This window comes from Aplidium turbinatum, chromosome 15 (assembly GCF_918807975.1).
Source record: "Aplidium turbinatum chromosome 15, kaAplTurb1.1, whole genome shotgun sequence".
NCBI lineage: Eukaryota > Metazoa > Chordata > Ascidiacea > Aplousobranchia > Polyclinidae > Aplidium > Aplidium turbinatum.
In genome coordinates this window covers 14,515,606-14,537,381 of record NC_137486.1, presented here as the reverse complement: position 1 = coordinate 14,537,381, position 21,776 = coordinate 14,515,606, and the positions used below count along the sequence as shown (strand labels likewise).

At 37.8% G+C, this 21,776-nt stretch overlaps 1 protein-coding gene across 1 annotated transcript in view; it reads left to right on the top strand.

The window, feature by feature from the left end:
* The window catches only part of LOC145784408 (fibrillin-1-like), a 35,423-nt gene that overhangs the window by 1,916 nt on the left and 11,731 nt on the right, over positions 1-21,776 (top strand). Inside the window, exons 3-38 of the mRNA XM_082596219.1 lie at positions 203-313; positions 1,174-1,269; positions 1,707-1,802; positions 2,100-2,285; positions 2,764-2,889; positions 3,463-3,585; positions 4,056-4,229; positions 4,407-4,577; positions 4,738-4,881; positions 5,078-5,203; positions 6,450-6,575; positions 7,065-7,165; positions 7,330-7,474; positions 7,711-7,872; positions 8,038-8,199; positions 9,215-9,328; positions 9,553-9,672; positions 10,141-10,287; positions 10,821-10,997; positions 11,260-11,451; positions 12,260-12,410; positions 12,861-12,964; positions 13,210-13,332; positions 13,660-13,788; positions 13,963-14,085; positions 14,333-14,447; positions 15,302-15,438; positions 15,699-15,821; positions 15,972-16,094; positions 16,505-16,633; positions 17,364-17,451; positions 17,612-17,769; positions 19,912-20,075; positions 20,522-20,711; positions 20,898-21,029; positions 21,346-21,479. Of these exons, the coding sequence (XP_082452345.1) occupies positions 203-313; positions 1,174-1,269; positions 1,707-1,802; positions 2,100-2,285; positions 2,764-2,889; positions 3,463-3,585; positions 4,056-4,229; positions 4,407-4,577; positions 4,738-4,881; positions 5,078-5,203; positions 6,450-6,575; positions 7,065-7,165; positions 7,330-7,474; positions 7,711-7,872; positions 8,038-8,199; positions 9,215-9,328; positions 9,553-9,672; positions 10,141-10,287; positions 10,821-10,997; positions 11,260-11,451; positions 12,260-12,410; positions 12,861-12,964; positions 13,210-13,332; positions 13,660-13,788; positions 13,963-14,085; positions 14,333-14,447; positions 15,302-15,438; positions 15,699-15,821; positions 15,972-16,094; positions 16,505-16,633; positions 17,364-17,451; positions 17,612-17,769; positions 19,912-20,075; positions 20,522-20,711; positions 20,898-21,029; positions 21,346-21,479 (4,922 nt within the window). The remainder of the gene's footprint in view (positions 1-202; positions 314-1,173; positions 1,270-1,706; positions 1,803-2,099; positions 2,286-2,763; positions 2,890-3,462; positions 3,586-4,055; positions 4,230-4,406; positions 4,578-4,737; positions 4,882-5,077; positions 5,204-6,449; positions 6,576-7,064; positions 7,166-7,329; positions 7,475-7,710; positions 7,873-8,037; positions 8,200-9,214; positions 9,329-9,552; positions 9,673-10,140; positions 10,288-10,820; positions 10,998-11,259; positions 11,452-12,259; positions 12,411-12,860; positions 12,965-13,209; positions 13,333-13,659; positions 13,789-13,962; positions 14,086-14,332; positions 14,448-15,301; positions 15,439-15,698; positions 15,822-15,971; positions 16,095-16,504; positions 16,634-17,363; positions 17,452-17,611; positions 17,770-19,911; positions 20,076-20,521; positions 20,712-20,897; positions 21,030-21,345; positions 21,480-21,776) is intronic.

Genomic DNA, 21,776 nt, shown 5'->3' with positions numbered 1-21,776 from the left:
AATTTAAATTAATTTTTTGGTGTTGGGAGTGTCTGCACAAATAGAATGAATTTTAATGGTCAGTTTGTATTTTCAAAACTTTAAAAAGCTCATTTTATTGTTGCTGCCTTTTTGACTTTTCAAAAAATACTTTTATATGCTTATATAACACTGGTTGTTTTTTTGGTGTGTGGAATTCTTATTAACTTTTACTTCCATGCAGCAAAGTGTGAAGAAGGAGCATGCGGTACCAATGGACTCTGCCGTAAACCAAACCTTTGTTTATGTAGCAATGGCCAAACAATGCGAGAGTGCCCTCCCGATCAGTCTGAAGGTTAGTTCTCGAAGATTTACTTAATTCAAGACTTTGTAAAATAGATTGTTGGAAGTTCTTAAACTTCAAGATTTGCATTATCAAATAAGATACTCCTGGAACTTAGCCCTTTCCTTCACTAACTTTTTCTTCATTTTGTATTTTATTTTTATAACATTAGGATACTATCATATTTGAATGTAGAGTAGGCCTACTGAAAAAAATCATATTTTTTTGCATTTTGAAGATTTTTCGTTATGTAGAAATTGTTTATATCATATATGATGCGCTATAAGTGTATGGGTCAAACTGGGCATTTTCGATGCCATCTTATGTAGGCTAAGACGTAAGATCTGTGAGTTGGACTTGGTTGGGTGTAGCCTGCTATTCTGTCTGAGTTGCGATGTTCAATTGATCAAAGAGTCAGTCGAAAGTGACTTGTTCGAAATAGAGCCCTGTTGAGACGCTCGAAAAGGCAACCGGTTCTACACCGCTCAAGAACACGTGTCTGTGTCTTTTGCAAGACACTCAATTGCCTGTCTAAAGGTGGACACGAAGAAAGACTTCCTTGCCTTTCCATTGACGTAGTCCAACTAAGTAACATAGACTTTCAAAGTAATAAACGTTCAAACATGATTTGAACTTGGATACGAAAAAAAATGTTGTAATGTTTTACATGTTAGAAAGACACTCAGTTTAAAAGAAAACTACGCAACTTGATTAACCAGTGTTTTTATGAAAGGCACTACAGTACATAATAGAAAAAATCCAAGCTGCCTTAAATCATAATAACGTTTTATTTTTCTATGTGTAGCTGCATATAAATAAGTAGCTATACAGCTTCAACATGAAAGCTGCAATTCTTGCTTATTATACTGTAGATCTGAGGTGCAACATCAGATGCATGCACGGCGGAGAATGCATCGACAACCAATGCAGATGCCCATACGGATACACTGGACCGCACTGTGGACAACGTAAGTACGGCAGCTTGTCACTTAAGAGCAGAAACGAACAAGAAAGCCAGGTGTTCACCAGGTTAATAGTAGGCTACACTGTTTTCAATTTTGTGCAATGCTTTTCAAATAACTTTCAGAGTAATGAAAGTACAACAGGTAGTTCATCAACTCGATCTAAGTTATAGCTTCGCCTGTGGCAAGAAGGATGGTAAATTAGGCCTATGTTATCCTCTATTAATTGGTTGCTGTTTAGGTTTCAGGAAAACTGCTGTTAGTTACCCCAGTTACGCTGTTGTAATTCATCTAAAAGGATCTTGTTGATTTGATGTTACAATACGATGTGCGTTTTGATATTGTGTCCAGTTTTATAGATGGTGTTTTGCTATGAATAAAGCTTCAACACAGTAGCGGTTTGGTTGTGAAACGCTACCATAATAATCCACTTGTTATTGTAGCAATTTGTGGGCCTGGTTGCTTGAATGGAGGTCATTGTATCGCTCCTGGAAGATGTGCGTGCGTTTACGGATTTACCGGAATGCGGTGTGAGAGAGGTAATACAGCAATATTGTTTAGTTCATAGGTCTGCATATTCCACTAGTATGTTACTTTGATGCAATATTCAGGTTAAGTTCAATCACGTTTAGTATTTTCTGCCTCAATAATGCTGCTAAGGCAAATAAAATTAAAAAGCTTATATGATTTCTTTATTCTTTATGGTTCTTTTGTGGATGCCTTAATTTCAGACACGTTTAGTTGCCCAGTTGCCTACAGTAAAATGCTCCGTTAATTTCTCACAGTCTACCAAGACCTACTATACTTATCCGGTCATGTCCTCATTTATTGTTTAGATTATCGAAAGGGACCATGCTTCATGACTCGCACCAACAGCACGTGCATCAATGAAGTACCTGGAGTAATGTGCACAAAACTTTTTTGCTGTGCCACTGTGGGTGAAGGATGGGGTCATCCTTGTGAAGAGTGCCCCGCTCGTGTTGGGAACTGCACAAAAGGACGTCTTCCTCCTCTTTGCACAGGTACACGAACAATAGAAAAATACAGGTAGCCTACCGAGAGCATGCAAGTCAGTACTGCTATAGATGACGTAAATGTAGGCTACAACAGTAGCCTATACCCTTTTAGAAAAATGTAGGCCTATTAGGCTACGCGCAGATGGATTTATTTTGTGATCGATTGTTTTGAGGTACGTAAAGTAACGTCAGGGTAATGTTTAAAAATGAAATTAATCTCGTTGCTATCGCAGTCTATGTTATGTGCTGTATCGTCAACCATTCTTCTCAGTTTTCTTAAATATGAAATTTAGTATCGCATTTGTTAGGCATACGAAGTTCATTTGTATAATGTAGACTACTGTACTTTCGTGAAAAAGAACATGAAACAGAAAGTAATCAGTTGTTGTGACAAAGTAGCCTACTGTACTTATAACTGCTTGCTACATTTTGATCTCGAATGATCATAAAAACAGCAGATACGTAAACAGCAATCAATGCTCAGATATTAACGAGTGCGAGATGATACCTGGACTTTGCGGAGGAGGGTCTTGTGTCAATACTGATGGGTCGTTTGTTTGCGAATGCCCGGAAGGATTCCGTTATGACAGGATTAGACATCAATGCGTTGGTAAGAAAAAGTTAACAATTTATTCATTTATTGGTTGTAGTTCTAAATAAGTTGCTCTTTAGCTAACTGTTGCTTTTAAAAATAAATGACTTTAGGAGTAAGAAATCAATTTTAGTTTCAAATTCACACATCATGGTAGCAAGAAGTTTTAACCATCGCTTCACAGTATACTCTGATGAATGAAGTATTTTCTGTAGACCTAATATACCTTGGAAAGGTAAATGGCTTAAATTGTATGGTCAAAAGTAAACGCTATAATAAAATCAGCTTTTAAACTTTGCCATGCTACTATTAAGTAAGCTATTACTATTGCATAAAGCTTAAATGCTACGAAAGGAAGGCGTGTTTTACTTATTTGATCTTCGCAGGGTTACAAGTGCCAAAAAGTAACAGGTAGTTCAAAGTTCAAGTAGGCCTCTGTTAGTGGTAGACAAGATCTAATATCGTGAGAAACAACGTCGACCTTGACCGTAGTTCAAAGTTGAGAAACGCATCAGCTAAAGTTTTCCGAGTCATTAATGACATGAATATCTACTGCACTACTGCAATTCTTCATTTCATTATTTTGTTTAGATGTAAATGAATGCGAATCGTCTAGCGTGTGTGCCGGAGGTGAATGTGTCAACACAGAAGGCAGTTTTATTTGTGAGTGCCCACCCAACACCAAGCTTTCAAGTGACTCCTCTTATTGCATCTGTGAGTAGTTTGACTATATGCACTTTCGACTTTCAACATCTATTTTGTTTTGATCATTTTTCAATCATATCTCGATAGACTGAGTTGGTTAGCGCGTGACTTCTGGCACGAAGAAACTTCAAGATCAAGGGGCGCTGGTTCGACTCTCGGGGTGTGCGCTTGAGCAATGCACGTTTAGGACTGCTCTCCAATCAGCGGCATCTAAGGGATGGAATAATTCCCCGCAGCAAGACTTTAACAATCGGAAACTTCACTCTGTCAGTCTCGGTGACCGGGCTTGCGTCAGTAATTTAAAGCCTCTACAATTATAAAAAAACTACCAGGATTAAGCTCTGCAAGAAGCTTTCCCAGTCCGAGGATAAAGATTCAATCAATCAGACTGCTCAAAGTTTCTAAATACTGCAAAAGAGATTTTCAGGTACTCAATTTTTTAACCATTGTGAATGTTTAAATGCTCAATGTGTCTTCAGCGGATGTTCCTGGAAGATGCTACACTGCCATTGAGAGCGGGATGTGTGCCAGTCCCTTGGGCAGTTTGGTCCGGAGGACGATGTGTTGCTGTGTCCAATCTGGCCAAGAAACTTTAGGAAAATGTTTTGCTGCTGTTGGGCAATTTCCAGAGCGATGTGCAACTATCGGAACGCGTAAGTGAACGTTTACTGTTGTACGACATTTCATCTTAACCTTAGGTACAAATGTAGAAGGAGCGACATACCCGGCGTCAGGACAAAGCTGAGTGCTCACTGTTACCTACAATAATGGGTTTTTCATCGTTTCATGGCTTTGGACACTGTTTTCTGATGTTACTTTCAAATTTTCAGCGGAATACGATCAAGACTGCGGAGGAATTGATGTGAACACTGGTCTATGCGGAATTTTGAGTGCCACAGCATGTACAAACGGTCGCTGTGTAGACCAACCAGAACTGAGAGATTATTACTGTGAATGTGATGACGGCTATCAATCCAATGAAGACGGCAAACGTTGCGCCGGTAGGCAGTCTGAGCAAAAAGACTTACACTACGTCTTTGAAGAATTGCACAAAATAGCGAACACCCAGATAATAAAATATTATTGGTGAAGTTTTGATTTCGATAAACGTGTGAAAAACTCGCCTAACTTTATATTTTAACTTCCTTTACATTTGGATAGATATAAACGAGTGCAGTCCAGAATTTAGCACTGATCGGAAAATATGCGGCCGCTTTGGAACTTGCCTGAACACCGATGGGTCATACAGATGTCACTGCAACAGAGGATTTGAAAACGAACCCGGAAGTCTCACTTCCTGCATTGGTGAGAAAAAATATAATATGAGTTTGACAATGTGATTTTTAAACTATGTAGTTTTCTTGGAAAAGCTAAAAAAAGAGCCCAGCAACGACCATTTATTAATAGTTTTATTTTGTGGAATAAAAAATACCTTTTCATGATTAAGCGTAGTGCAGCGCTAAATTCTTGCATGATTTTAGCTGATTAATGTGATTTTCAGACATCAACGAATGCCACAGTGAAGAGAATCGTTGTGAAAACGGCCAGTGTGTAAACACAAAAGGCAGTTTTGTTTGTGATTGTGACTCCGGGTATAGATCATCGGCCACTCGACAAAGTTGCAATGGTAAGAGATGAAACGGATTTCTTTGCCAGGCTACTTCGTGTTGATCAATTGCAGGTCGGAGCATTAAAAACAATTATGAGCCTCACTCGGAGAACAAAATCCGTCATTTTTACACGAAAAAAAAAAAAAAATTGTTGTCTGAGAGCTATATCAATTTCACCGCAACGTTATTGAAAAGAGCCGGTTCGTGAACTTCAGTGAATTTGCTCAAAGCAGCATTGATTGAAGTCATAAAATCATCATCAAAGTCCAAATTAAAAAGACGTAGATAACTTTAAATTTTCTCAGTTTATAAATAAAACTAGTATTGCTCTGAAAAGTTGATATTCTTTGGCTTTTTGACATCGATAGTTATAAATAACGGCACGATTGTTCTTCAAATGTCTAGTTCAAGTCGCGTGGCCAGACAAATACTTGTTGCGATTGTTGCTTGTATGAAAAAGAATAGAATGAACTGCAAAAGCATCTATTGGGTGAAAAGGTCTTTTCTACATTATTCCGGCACTGAACTATGCGTTTGCAAGAATGGATATCAAGACATAACAAATCGGAAACCGACCGACGTTGTGTTTTGCTTTCATGATCACTGGAGCGTTTTTTGTGTTGGCAATATGACAATAATAGCCACTTATACTTGAATACTGCCAACTGCCACGCTTGTCGCGCATATTATGAATGACTTGCATTTTTTACCCTTTTAGGGCATACAGCAATTTCAAAGTGCAAGTTCTGCAAATACCTAAAAAATGCTTGAAAGAAGTTTTTGTCTATCTTGTTTGAGCATTTGTCGCAACCAATAAATCTTTTCCACCGAAAACATGGGCCCGATGTTGATTCTAGACTGATATGTTGACAAAATCGTTGTTTTCAACGTCTAGCCAGAGTGTTTTGGCACAGATGGCGATACACAGACATCAATCGCAATTTAAGAAAAAGTATTTAGATTTTAACTCTTTAGACGCAATTCTTGCCGCAATTGGTTCTGCAGGAGGCAATATAGCATGAGTGCTTGACTTCCTACGTTGTAAATCTGGTTCAACTCGCGGCTAAGCTGGGAGAGAAATACCGCTCACATCTATCAAGATCGCAGAGAGTAATGATTTGGGCAGATATTGTTGTTGAAGAAAAGTTGGAAATGTGAAAAAATGGCCACTTTATTGTCGTTACCAGTAGTTTCGTGTCCAACAACTATCTTGCATCGTTTTAACTGATTTGTGGCAATTGCTACCCTTAACCTTGTCCTCAGATATCAATGAATGCGATGAAACTGAAGGATTATGTGAACATGGTCGATGTATCAATCTCAATGGTGATTACCGATGTATTTGCAACCCTGGATTCACGACATCGCCAGACTCCAAAGAATGTCTCGGTATGCAAGTGACAAGTTATTATAGCAGGCTACTTTTCTTTTTTGGAAAGATATTTGACTATCACAGCATGACACAAGATCTATAAAGCACGTACAAAGGGAAAACATTTTGAGAAATGTTTAATTTTTCAATGTCGGTCTATCCTGACCTGCAAAGTTTTGCCGTTTTTATATCGTTTCAACCTAGTTAGACGTTGAGACTTCAACTAGCCTATTTTTTGGAGCTTGGGTTGTCACCGATCTGTCGCGCTGTGATATCGAATTTTGGATCCAACAACCGAATTCCCGGAATTAAAACTGCAAAGTTCTTGTTACAAAAGTAAAAGTTCTGAATCGAGTTTGGGCTGACATTTAACGGCGGTTTTAAAACCATATCGCCAGAATTTACTTTAATGTAATTTTTTTTACACTTTTTTGTTGATTTGGCATCAATAAAATATCGACAATTGACATCAAAGTATTTTGAAAATTAATGTTATAATTTTCTAGATACCAACGAATGCGAGCGTGACAATATGTGTGCCAATGGAAAATGCATAAATATGGATGGGAAATACAAGTGTGAATGCAACCCTGGATATGCTCTTCTGGTTTGTTCATTTACTTTAGTTTATTCCACCTTATGCTTTTATCAAAGCGTTTATTTTTTTCCTTTGACGCCATTGTAAGTCACAAAAAATTATATGGCTATAAAGTTGAAACCCTGTTTATGCTATTGCAGTATAATAAACGCTGACTTTGTATTTCTGTGCAGCCTAACGGGCAAGGCTGTACTGACATCAACGAATGTGACACAAACCCTTGCGCGAATGGAAGATGCGAGAATTCCATCGGTAGTTTCATATGCACTTGTCATAGATTCCAAGTTTTGGATTCAAGTGGAGTTAGATGCATATTAGGTAAGTTACTTCTTATTTTTCCGCCAGAAACCCCACGTACTGCACCACACAGTAATGACTCCTCAATACTACATAGTGTAGCCTATACTATTTCAACTATTGAATTATATTTACGATTTTAGGCCAGCCCACAATTAAGCAATTATGGTTCAGAATACTGCACGTCTTTCGAATTAAATAATGTAATCTACAAAGTTGACTTTTGACTCAACAATCGAGAGATTTTATTTCTGTAGATCAGACAACTGCCCAATGCTTCCGAAGTGTACGGAATGGCCAATGCCGAGCTCACAATGCTCTCAGCGTAGTATCGACTAGAGCCGACTGTTGCTGCGCTGTTCCTGGAGCAACCAGCGCATGGAATGCCGATTGTGAGCCTTGTCCTGATATAGGAGATGGTAAGTAGCGACTGGTTACCAAACACACCAGTTTGACTTCGTTAACTTTACCTTTCATGTATAGTAGAATACCATGTGTGTTGCTCAAATATTTATGGAAAGATTATAAGCTTGCAAGATAGCGATGCCAATATAAATATTACAGTTTTTTTTTTGTAATTTCAGCTGACTACGCGGTGCTCTGCCATGCTTTTGTTGTTACAAATATGTGCGACTTGATGCAAAATCCTTGTGAAAACGGCGACTGCATCAACATGGGCAACAACGAATACAGATGTTTATGCAATCAAGGATTTCTTGTATCCGAAGACCAGAAGTCTTGCACAGGTGAGAAATAAGGATTAGTTTTAGCATTTTCTATTTGAATAAGCTGAAGGTGCTATTATTATAGCGAAATCGATTCTTTTATCAATTATTATAAGAGATTAGATTGTTGTGCAATTGCCAGAATTCAATGAATGCAAATCAGCTGTACTAGTTTTAGCAAATTGTGTAATTTAAGTATGGTCGCAAAATGGCAGAGAGGACGAGACAATGAAACGCCACGTGCTTTGGAATTGGGTCCCACAGCAGACAAAGCTAAGTGATAAAAAAGAATGACCACTATGGCAGTAGCCTACTAGCCTACTGGAAGAGGTTTGTGAGGAAACATGGTTGAAATGAACCTACTCTTCATCATCATCATCTTAGTGGGCCTATAAGTGATGAAATGAATGCTGATGTCTTTCCTCTGTTCTGATTCCTCCATGTTATTGAGGATGAAAAGTTGTAAAAGGATCCTTCATTTCGGATACAACCGAACGATTAAACATAATAAGCAAATAAATCAGTCAATTTCGGAAACTTGTATGATTTATTGATAACTTTCGTCACCGTAAAGGCGGTTTATTATACGTGTTGTATTCTTGCTATAACGATAAAGTTATTTATATTATTATTCGACTGCATAGTCGAGTGGTGCAAACCCTGGCTAGGCGTTCGAAAGGGCGCCAGTTCCACACCACTCAAGAGCATGTGTCTTGGAAACTTTCCTAATTCCTAAATGTGAACACGAAAATCTGGCCTCCTTGCCTTCTGTACACTTAATTTAAATCTTCAACTAATTGGCATAAGCCTAGATACGACAAGAAACAAAATTATTCAATTTTGAAGTATAGGAAATCGCTTTTCTTTGAAAGGTTTCTTGAAATACAAGTCGCCTGTAAAGGTTACCTTAAACTCTATGTTTTGTAGTAGACAATATTGATAGATGGTTTTGAGAGCAATTTGTGGCATTTTGAAAAACTCGAGAACTCACGTTGCTAACTTAATGTTACTAGTACTGTATTCGATCATTTTGCAGATATTGACGAATGTACAGCAAGCCTTTGCAGCAATGGAATTTGCAGGAACACGCCTGGATCTTATTCGTGTACTTGCAATGAAGGATATCTTCTAAATGGAGACGTATGCGAAGGTGGGCTATGCATGACTGCTAAGAAAAATAAAAAGAGCTTTGTTTGTTATTCTACACGTTGCTGGTGATTGAACTTGTCTTTGCGATATATTTGAGAAAAAATCCTCTTTATATCACATCTATCCAACGACTTTAAACGTTGGTGCGATGTAAGTTGGTTTCGTGGCAGAGACGTTGAACTAAAATGTGATGAGACAGGTTAATCTGAGCTGTTTTTTTTTCAGATATTGATGAGTGCCTATGCAATCCATGCACCAATGGAAGGTGTGTAAATGAACCTGGTAATTACCGATGTGTCTGCGAAGAAGGAACGCAGCTTGACATATCTGGACATGTCTGTCACGGTACGACTGCATTCTTTTACCGCCCTTGTCTTTCTAGGAATTATACCTGGTCGATGACTCTTTGCCAATGACGCAATGGTCAATGTGCATTAAAATTCAAGTAATGTTTTTTGTTTATGCAATGTTCTTGAACTCCTTACAGCACATAAACTTGGTTGAAAAAAACAAACAAAATGCAAGCTGTTTTTTGTGCTAAAATTTATCAGGCGTGCTGACTAAAATTCAACGATAACAAGTTAAACTTTACACAAATTACATTGGCCCACATTTTTCCAGCTAGCAAAATGAGTCTTTTTTACAATAATTCCGTTCCTTTTTATATCTCCAGACGTTGAATTATTGTTTAGAAAACAACGTTTGCTAGCTGTGTAAAAGTGTTGCCATCATACAAATTATTAACCATCCTTTGTGTTACAAATGCTTAAAGTTCTAATAAAAAGTTAAAACAGTAACAAATCTTGCATTTAGATGTTCGGGTGGGACGATGCTGGTTGCACTATTCGGAAGACGAATGCATGGGCAGTGTTGGTAACAGACTTCTTACTGTAGAAGAATGCTGCAACAGCATCGGAAACGCTTGGGGGAGCGTCGACTGCAAGCCTTGTAGCGCTTTCAGTGAGATAACTTCATTGAGTTTGTATTCTTGTGAAATATTTCAACATTGGTGCTAAAATATGAAGCGTTTTATAAACACTATTTAACTGAATTTGATCTTCTTGTAGGCTAATACTATTTTAATTGTTTGTTTTTATTTGATAACTAGTATTTTTTATCTTTTTTTATCATTTAGATTTACCACTGTTGTTATTTACAAGCTTGCCTCCTTTCAGGGTCGTTGAGGCAACGCTGTTATTTATGTATTTTTCTAAATCTACAATAGATTAAACCTGGTTTTTGTTAAGCAAGCCTCTTGCAAATGGTAGTACAAATTTACAAACAAATAATATTAAGATCATACAAATGGCAGGCATGACTTTGTCTCTCATGTGCGGCTTTGTTGCAAGATCTTAAATTTGCTGTCTTTAGTCTATAGTAAGCTACTTCTGCTTATTTCTGTTGGCTACACTTGTGGCCTAATGTTCAAGATTTATGCCACAGAGTGGAAGCGACAAGTTTTACTTTTTTATGTCTAACGAAAAAATTTTCAGATCTAAAATGTAAACGGGGTTATTTCTTCGACATTCCAAGCAATCAATGTGTCAATATTCCGGAATGCCAGTTTGATCTTTGCAAAGATGAAGCACAATGCATTGACACTGAAGGTTCCTTCAGATGCGTCTGTCGGTCTGGACTTACACTTGATACTGACGGCATTACCTGCCTTGGTTAGTCTAACCGGTAGATAGGCTACTGCTCTAAAAATTTAGCCAGCAAATTCATGTAGCCTACTGTAAAAAAGAACTGCTTTGCTGGATGGAAAAATAATGTCCTTACTGTATCTGACTCAGAAAATCAGTTATTTTTTAAATTTATTAAACGCTTGCAGAAATTGAATAGATGTATAAAAGGCTGGTTTGCTAACGATACAATTGCTTCAGCTCAACAACCACCGCACACACAACCAGTAAAATAGAGATTTATATATAGATTTGAGAGTCGGAACCTGTTTTATAAACCTCGATGGTGCTGGAGGCTGTACCGCTGGTGTTGCGGTCGGCTCCTCTTTAATGAGACAAGCAGAATGTTGCTGTTCGTTGGGCAAGGCATGGGGTGATGATTGCGAACATTGTCCTGCAGAAGGATCACTAACAAAGACTAGGATGTGCACTGCAATTCCAAGTGAGTCAAATTGTGTTTTTATTCATTAACATAAAAACATTCTTTAAATAAACTAATGCTTTGATTATTAATATTATTATTGCTATAATTATCTTTTCTCGGTTGCATAGTCGAGTGGTAAAAGCTCCTACACGACGCTCGCAAGGGTGCCGGTTCGACATCCATCAAAAGAACACGACTGTGTCTTATCCAGAACTTCCGGTTGTGTTTTTTGCAAGACACGTAATACGTACTGGAAGGTGGACAAGGAGATTGGTATTTTTTCTCCCCGTCCAGTTACTTTAAGTGTTGAGCAAAGGCTAAGCCCGGATAAGACAAAAATGTAGCCTACTCACGCAAACAACGTTTCCATCAAATTTTACGTTTCTTTCTTTGTCGTCAAGTTTTTTTTTCAAGTTGTTCAGGAACAGTAACCACAAACCCTTTACAAATACGCCAAATAAGGGTGGACCTTGGACCATATTACCAACTGGCCCATATTACCCTACTTTCTCCTATTATTAGTAAATTTGTGAAGTAGACCAGTTATTTTTTTGTCTTTAATAACAAGATAAAATGATATGAAGTGGTCTTATGCTATTGAAATTAATTTCTCCAAGATTTCAACCATCCTTTCCATTAGAGTTTTTTGAACCACTGACGCTGAAAATCAGCACTTGTCATATTTGTCTTTTGTTGTGTTTTTAAACTACCGTACTGGTTTTATCAACAGCTCTCCATGCTTTAATACTTTACCACGCAACTCATTCAATAACTGAGTACTCAACAAAACAATGCAAACCCAGTAATTGATGGCATTCTTTTGTAGTTACGTCGAATGAGTGCATTGCTTTTCCGGATCTGTGCGATAACGGAGTGTGTAAAAATACAGACAGCAGTTTCATGTGTGAATGCAACAGAGGTTTTACGCTAAACGAAGATGGCAGGAACTGCACGGACATCAACGAATGCCAGATAAGGTAATGCATGTAACTGCTCTGATTTCGCCATAGTACAATGCTCCATTGAGCAGAGAGCAGTAGACCTACGTTTCTTGGGCTTGGTGCAGTTGGTAGAACATCTTCAATTGTAAGATGAAAAAAATAACACCGCAAATGATAAGGCATCACGTGCTCAAACAAAGATGTCGGCTATAAAGCATATATAAGTGCCAGCCAAGTGCCTAAACGTAGTCACAACGGAACCGTCTTAATTATTGAAAAGACTTAGCCTAATCTACAACGCAAACTAGTTGAAAGCTTGCTGCATATTTTAATCATACATCCCAGGAATTTGTTTTGTTTCGTGATTGTAGCAGCTACTGTTGTAACTAGGCCAGAACCAAAGATGACATTTTGCTAAAACTGCTTATTTTAAAACTTAACGCGCTGACGTAGTTTTAGCAATTTATACAATCATCTGCATTCTAGTCCTGGGTTGTGCGGAAGTGGTCAATGTGTGAACGTAGCCGGTGACTTCCAGTGTGACTGCGAAGAAGGATACGAGCCGTCTGCCACCACTAAAGTTTGCTTGGGTTTGTTTGTGTATACCTTACAACTTTTCTGTCATCAGATCAACTTTCGTTTAATCAAAAAGTTTAAAGATGTAATAAGTTACTCTAGTTCATTGTTAAATTTTAGACAGGCCTAGTTGTCACGGTGACCTTTTATTTTTGTACACACACTACATTAGACTACCCTACTAATTAGTCGAACTGGTCAGACAATCAAATGCAAACCAGTCTTTGGTCTCTAAATCATCGATTTATTGTGTGGTTAGATATCGACGAATGCGCCAAAGGAGGATATTGCACTGGGGGAAATTGCTACAACACAGACGGGAGTTACCAATGCGTGTGCCCAGATGGAAGATCGCTTAACGAAGATGGAACAAGCTGTGTCGGTAAGCTTTACCTTGATAAGCCGATATACTCGGTAAAATAAATAAAACTTTCCGTAAACGTTGCCAAATGTACCAACTAAACCCAAAATATTGTGGCGTTTATTAGTTAATTACTTAAACTGATTCAAAGCTTTCTTTTTGTTTCCTCAGTAGAGTTCATGTGTAAAAAAGAACTCACCATTTTAGCCTGATATGAAGAACTTTTCGGAACGCACTTTTTCCTACAATATAAAAGGATAAGTTGCATTATAAGTCACTACTTGCTGGCTAAACATCATAATATCCATAACTGACTAAGCAACTTTTGAAGTTTTTATTTGTATTCAGATATCGACGAATGTGCTTTGCGACCGGATCTTTGCGCTCCAAATGGGCGCTGTGAGAATCTTCTGGGTCGTTACATGTGTCTGTGTGATGCTGGGTATGTTGTGACACCAGACGCTCAAGAATGCATAGGTAAGCCAAACCTCAAGTAGCAATATAACTTCTCAGTGGGTTTTGAAAACTTTTTGTACCTTTAAAAAAATTTTATCATAGTATGTACCGGTATAAAACACCTTTAAAACTAACCAGATAACATTTTAACTTTGACATGAAATAAAACGGTTAAACTCATTTCAAACTGGTCAGACGTTGACGAATGCGCAACTAACAATGGGGAATGTCACATGGGCTGTACCAACACCATCGGATCGTACGAGTGCAGCTGCGACGAAGGTTATGTACTTTCCTTTGACGGCCACACCTGTGCAGGTGAGATTCCTTTGCATTTGTTTGAATTTTCAATCATCAAGAATTTCTAATTTACTTTTGTAAAAAAAATAGTTTTTGTTTTTAATAAATAAATAGATCATAAACAGATACAACACAATTGAGACGTTTTTACCATAAATGAGTTCTCTTTTAGGCAACAGACAAAAACAAGTTGCTAGTAGAATTGCAATGACTGAGATCTATTGCATGCACACCCGGTTTACTGAATGCATATGTTGTTTGCCAGATCGTGATGAATGCATGGAGCAGATGAATCGTTGCGACGGCGGGAGATGTGAAAATACGAATGGTGGATTCAACTGCATCTGTTTCGATGGTTTCATGTCAACTAGTGATATGCAGTAAGCGTTTGAGCAACTTAGCGAACAAAATCCGTCGTTTCTACATTGATTTAACGTCTGTAGACGTTAAATCAGTGTAAAAATGACGGGTTTGGCTGGTTAGGATGTTATCTTTGGCTCACAAGTCACAGAGCAGCGTCAATGAATAAATTGAGGTGTTCACCAATTCAAGCAGATCGATATCAACACCAGAAAAACTAGATATAAAAACATATTTTCTACCGTAAGCAGATTATATTGACAACAAAGTATTTGGGTTAAATAACATTATTTGAACTATAGAAGTACAGTATACTATAGTTAAATTAACGAAATAAATCTGAATGTTTTCGACGCAACACTGTTCCTTCGCAGGAAAAAAATTAGTTTACACATCAACCGCCGCATCTTATTAGAATCAACAATGTTTTGTCAGACCTAAAGAAATTGGTAATGGTGATATGATTAGAAATGTTACATTCCAATCAAGCCTTCGCAAGCCGAGAAAAACTAACTAAATAAAATCTGCAGGAAAGATTTCAAGACTTTTGTTGCAAGAATGCAGCAATAAGACTGCGATAGTAATGAAAAGAGTAGCAACACTAACCACTATATCAACAAATTTGTAGAAACAAAGTTACAAACAAGAAACAAATATACGGTAACACATAAGTCGAGTAAAAAAGTGCCTGCAGCTTACAACCACTTGCTAAGATTGGGGTTGCGTCTTTTTATCTGCAATTACCTGGCATTGCAATGAAAACAAATCTACTTTCTCACGCACATCAGGTTTAGCTGCAACCTTGTTGACTTGCATTTGACGTAGACCTGTTTCTAAAACACTTTATATGATCTTGGCGTATGTTATTTTTCAGATTTTGTGAAGATATTGATGAGTGCGCAATGAATCCTAATATTTGCATGAATGGAAAGTGCCACAACACAAGGGGATCTTACACGTGTAACTGTAACCCTGGTTACTGTGTACCGCGAGATCAAATGGTGTGCGTTGGTAAGTTGCTTTGAGGAAACGACCATATGCAACAACATTCCTGCTTAATCAAACAGCTTTACATTAGACTCAACGTTTCTGTGTAATTTTTCTTTGTTGTGACTACCTGCTTCGTCAGACTTGTTGAGACTAATTTGACTTGGTAATGATTTGACACAAGAGTGTTTCCATTTCAAGTTTTCAAATCTCCGGAAGCATTAACTTCAAAGGTATTTAGAGATGAAGAAAAACGCTAAATCATTAACGTGTTTGTTTTTCAGACGAAGACGAATGTGAAATGTCCAAACACAATTGCCATGTAAACGCTGACTGTAACAACACTGTAGGCGGTTACGAGTGTTCGTGCATCAACGGATTCCATGGAGATGGATTTATGTGCCACGGTATGCAAATAAATGATGCTTTTGGTGTCTGCAAGTCTGATTATGCCGCATTGCACAAGTTGCAATGCAAATGCAAGATAATTAGTTTTATTTTAGCAATAGTGTTGAACCTATGTACTATAAGCTGACTGCTTATCTTTTGACTTACAGATGATGATGAATGTGAATTGGGAACACACTTGTGCCACGAATCTGCGACTTGCAGAAACAAGTTGGGAACTTACGCTTGTGATTGCAATGAAGGTTACCATGGTGATGGGTTTTCTTGTTCAGGTGCAACTTTGAAAAATTGTTCTAGAATTGAGAAATCCATTGCATTTTAGTTTTTTCTTTGTCAGAGAACTTTTTAATTTCAATTTTACCGAAAAAATTTGTTGAAGGGAGTTTGAATGCATTGTGGTCGAGTTTACGAAAGGGCTTGTGCAAAGCTCGAAAGGGCATCGGTTCGACAACCATGGAGAAAACGTGATTGTGTTTTTGCAAAACACTGAATGACAGTCTTAAAGGTGGACATGAAAATTAGCTTTCTTGCCTTCTCGTCTACTAGATGCAAATTTTGAGCCACCGAACATAACCTTAAATAAGCTAACAAAAATGCAAAATTTACCTTTTCGTTTTTAGCTTGAAGTTTATTCTCAGGTTTTTCACAACTTAAATGTATGTGACTTGTTTTGTTCCCACAGATAATGACGATTGTGTGGCGGATGAATCTTTGTGTGGCCCGTATGGAGAATGTCTCAACGTTGATGGAAGTTTCGAATGCAGTTGTCCAATGGGTTTTGAAACAACGCAAGACAGAAAAGCTTGCAAAGGTAAATTTGAATACTGAAAAGTTTGGGTGTTCATCAGGCAATTATCATTTCAAGGTCTAGTTGCAATTTTCATCCGATGAAAGTGAAAGCAAAAGCAACGACAAACATGTTGAACGTATTGCTTCACTGACGTTTCGCGTACCATGACAAGGCGCCTCCTCAGAGCGAATAACATACAAAATAAAATTTACAAAGTTATATACTGCAGTGCGGTTTAAAGCAAAAAAAAAATAAAACACACATTATTTTAAAGGTTGGACAAAAGATGTGTGAGTGGTTACTTTCAACGTTAAATTATAGAAAAAACTTCCAACATTAAACATAAAGTCGAAGCAGTGAAGACCAACAGAAATTCGAAACGAAATTAAATTGCAACAACGTATTCAACTGTGTTCAAATAGGCATGATGGACATAAATTTGCCGACTACGCGTTTTGCTTGAATGGGTTTTACGTCACATGGTGTTGTGTGATGTAAAGTCAATGTTAGGAGTTACATAAGCAGGGCTGTTGAGAGACTAATTTGGGCCCGGTACCAATGAGATCCTCGTATCCCAAATCAAGACACTTCAAAGAAAAACACATTGTACGGTATCCAAAGAATACGCGGTATTTTTTTCAAGTTCTCTGGACCCTTGGGCCGCTAAATTTATCCCGGGAAGGTGTCCAAATGTACCCTTTGCACCCTTCTGTCAACGCTACTGTACATAAGGCATTGCTTTTTTACCCAGATATTGATGAATGTGCTTTCGAGGAAATTTGCGTGAATGGAAGGTGTCACAACGTTCCTGGTGCATTTACGTGCAACTGTTTGGACGGGTAAGAGAGTTATAGTTTTGAAATGTAAAGCTTTTAAAAACCATTCGTTTTTTTATTTAAAAATTAAAATTATAACTTACCTAAACAGAAAATAGTGACTTGGTAGGCTACTGTGTCATTGAGTGGAGCAATCCTTTATCTTAATTTTGTTTTTGTGAAGCTATATCAATGACATACCGGGAAAGAATTGCTCAGACGTTGATGAATGTGAAAATCCAGGCAATTGTCTCAGCGGTGATTGCATCAACAGAGACGGCTCGTATGATTGCGTGTGCCCAGAGAATTTTGAACTGAACCCAACAGGCATTGGTTGCGTCGGTAAGATGCTGTTGCTCTGTTCGGGCAAAATGTTTTTTTTACAACAATTGGCTTCACAAGTCTTTTTTGGAATGGTAAACCATGGACTTCTAAATAGTAGCATCTGGACTGGAAACTCAGTGGGCAACATGAGGAAAAACAGTTGGTACAACAGTTAGCCAACAGTGGGCCAACAGGGTTAGTTACTTGGCTGTTGGTCCACTGTTGGCCAACTGTTGTACCAACTGTTTGGCCTCATGTTGCCCACTGAGTTTCCAGTCCAGATGCTACTATTTAGAAGTCCATGGGTAAACTCTGCCAACTTTATTATTGATCTACTGATAGAAAATTTAGTCTAGTATAGTCAGTGGCGTAACTACCCATTGGATCTTGTGGATAAATCCAGGGGCGGCACGTTGCTGGAGGGCGGCAAAATGTGATAACCTTTTAAACGAACAAAGACAATCACATTAATTTATTCTCAGAGAGACTCAGACTTTAAAAGACGTAAGTTAACACTGATCTAAGTGAAGCTAAAAAATTACACAAGTTATGCCTCTAAACTAATTTGCAATTTTTTTTATTGTGACTCACTCTGTGGTATTTTTATACGGTACTGGTATAATGATACTCATGCTGTTGAAGTCATCATGGAATGTCGGTTGTAACTTGTAATTATTGTAGTTGTAAGCTATAGCATTGTTAAGTCAATTTAGTTTTGGTAGTTAAGTTTAGATTAGTTTTAAGTTTATTTCACTTTCGCGAGGAGACAGGAAGGGACTGTGAGGTTATCGCGTCAACGGCCACCTTTGCTATCTGTCTGTGGTAGATAGACGGGATTCCTCCATCTTCATGTGTGAAGATAGATTAGGTTTGTAAAAGGTTTAAAGTTTCAGGTCTGAAATAGATCACTTAGCTTAACTCAGCAAATTTGCAATTAAGGTTATTGTTTTTTTAACTATGGTTCTGCAGATTCCAGAACAAAATTTAAGTTGCAAAGTTTTTAAGTTACTTTTGCCTATGAAGAGAGTAAAAGAAAGTGGAGCTTTTTTTAGAAAAAAAAAAGAATTCTAAGCTAGAGAAGAAGAACTAAAAAAGAATAAAGGGGACATTTTGAAGTTCGTAACAATTGCCTCTACTAAAGAAACAGAAGAGTCTGAAGAGGTTAGCAGCCACAGTAAATCGCTACCTCAAGTTGAGACGGAAGAAGAAGTGTACCTCGAGCAAAACAATAACAAAGTGATCATTGAAAGAAGTCAGCCTATGAATGAAACAATTTCAGATAAAGATAAAACAGACAATATCTATTATTCTCATAACGATGTGGCTACTTGGCCAGATACATTTACTCATAACATGAGAGTTGAGATGATCAAATTAGGACCCGAAAGGTTTCAGAATATAGAAAGGGCATTCAAGCCAGCGATTAGTGTACGGTATTAAAGAAGGAGACAAAGAGAAAGAATCCTTCAGCTGTCTGAGTAAGGAGTGGTTTTACTTTGAACTTTTAATAAAATATAACAAACACTGTTTTAATTCCTCTGTTGTGTGAAATTTTAATCAGCTTTTACGACGGTGTCAAGGGAGGGCGGGATTTCGAGGAAAAATCCAAGGGCGGCATATTGCGTTGCTACGCCACTGAGTATAGTTAGAATGAAAAATTCTCTTTTGAATTCTATTCCCGATTTTCCTCATACTTTTCGAGGGTTTGGATTGATGGTAATTTATTTTTGTTTGGATTTAAAACAAAAGGTACATAAAATAAAAAAACATACAGCGTGCATCCAATAAGAGAGTGCGAAAGACCGTAGCCCTACGAAGGCGTAGGAGGTCATCGAGTATACACTCTCTCATTCAAGTTTTCGACCCAGCCCAATCAAGGATATTGTCAATTTAAGTTTTCCGCTTGCAGGTTTATGCTGTTTCTAGTACGTTCATATAATTTCTAGGGTCTAGTTGAATAAATAAATGAAGTATCTTTTAAATGCGCTGCTCACAAGCAAACGCCGAGAATGGAATCACAGCCATAAATACTTCATCCATTTCTTCGTTGAAAGAGTCGGCTGGACTAATATATTTATGGCGCTGTCGGTTTATAAATTTGGGCTAAACTAAAAATGTACTTACCTACATAAGATAGCTTTTAAAACATATCTGTTTCAGACAACCGCGTTGGCGAATGCTTCCTTCAAAGCGAGGGTGATGAAACTGCCGCTATTTGTACCAATGCAATCGGCACTGATGTCACCAAAGCTACTTGCTGCTGCGCTCAGTTGGCAGGCTGGGGGAATCCTTGCGAGCTGTGCCCTGAAGTTAACAGTACCGAGGTACAGCTTGATCTATGGCAAAACAAAGTCTGTTTAGATATCGTGGTGTGTCTATATTATAAAGTGTGTCCGTTGCTATTCAAATTTAAATGAGCTACACATAAAGGCTGATTGAGTTTTGATAGACCAAGAACATTTGTTGCATTTCGAGCATCACATGTGATAAGGGGAAGTAGATTTACACGTAGGGGTAACTGAGTGAGATATGATTTAATGTTACATCTAGGAAGTGAATGAAGCTATAGCCTACTTTATTAAGATTACACCAGACAAAAAAATTATGTTTGTTCGACACACGCATCAGTTACTATCAAAGCAAAAAACACACTTAAAGGCTATCAATTTGTTTTTAATATCCACCATTAACTGAGAGAATGAAACTGTTTTCGAAAGTGAAACAACTAAACAAGCAATAAATCTAATTTACATTGTGCACTTTGTCATAGTACAAAACTTTGTGTCCGGGAGGAATCGGTTTTGTGCCCAATCCAATCACAGTTTTGCTAGAGGACATAGATGAATGCAGAACATTGCCGGGTCTATGTCAAGGAGGAACATGCATCAACGTGTTCGGTTCATACACCTGCGAATGTAACGAAGGATATCAACTGAATAGAGAAACTCATATTTGTGAAGGTAACACTTTTTTTTTTAATTTAATTTTTGATGGCTTTGTCGTATTTATTGACAGGTTTACTTTTAATGCTTGTATGTTTTGCATGAGTACCACATTAAGGGAATAGTGTAGGTCTGTTTGTAATTTCGTGTTTTGGTGATAAGATGCAAATTCCATATTTTATTATTCCTGTTTTTCATCTGCAGATGTAAACGAATGCGAAGAAGAAGAAGTCGGTGACGTATGTGGCGCTGGGGAATGCCGAAACACAGTGGGAGGGTACAACTGTGCCTGTCCAGAAGGTTACAGATCTATTCTTGCTGGAAGGAAATGTGAAGGTGCTATTTCATATGCAACATCTGAACTTAGTCTACTCTTTTAAGAATTTTTGATATCTAGAAATACAAGGCTCGTGTAGCCCAATACTTAATTTGTAAATTTTGGTCGCCGACCTGGCGTTAATTTAATCAAAAGGTATCTGCCAGATTTTCAATGTTTTTTTTTATCAAGATTGGAATTACTTTACATAAAACTTTCATTAGCTCAAAAGTTACGAAACAATTGCAGCAATTTCAATGACAAATACCATGTCCTCAAGACACTGAAGACAGACAGTTAATCACCAATGCATCAAATAGTTTGTCTTGACTTCAGATATCAGAATCAAAACTTGCCATCGCTATTTCAATGACACATCTGGGGAATGCACCAGTGAGGTGTTTGAAGAAACAAAAAAGAAGTGCTGCTGCTACGAAAACGTCGGTGCAGGATGGAACACTCCTTGTGAAGTAGGTTCAATGTTTTCATATTTAACTACAAATTTGTTTTATATGGCCATGTAATAAGAAAGCAAAAACTGGAGCATCTCTCTTTAACTGGTAAAATTTTTGGAAAGCGGGCACCTGGCAGACAAAGACAAACACATCTGGAACAATTTAACGACAAAACAGAAACAATTATCCATGCAACATATAATAGGAACATTTGGTCTAATTATTCATCTGAGGCCGTCGATGCCTGGTTCAGGCAAGGCAATTGAAGAAGAAGAAGATCTATCGCACATATGCGTTGCTCTTGGAAGTCTA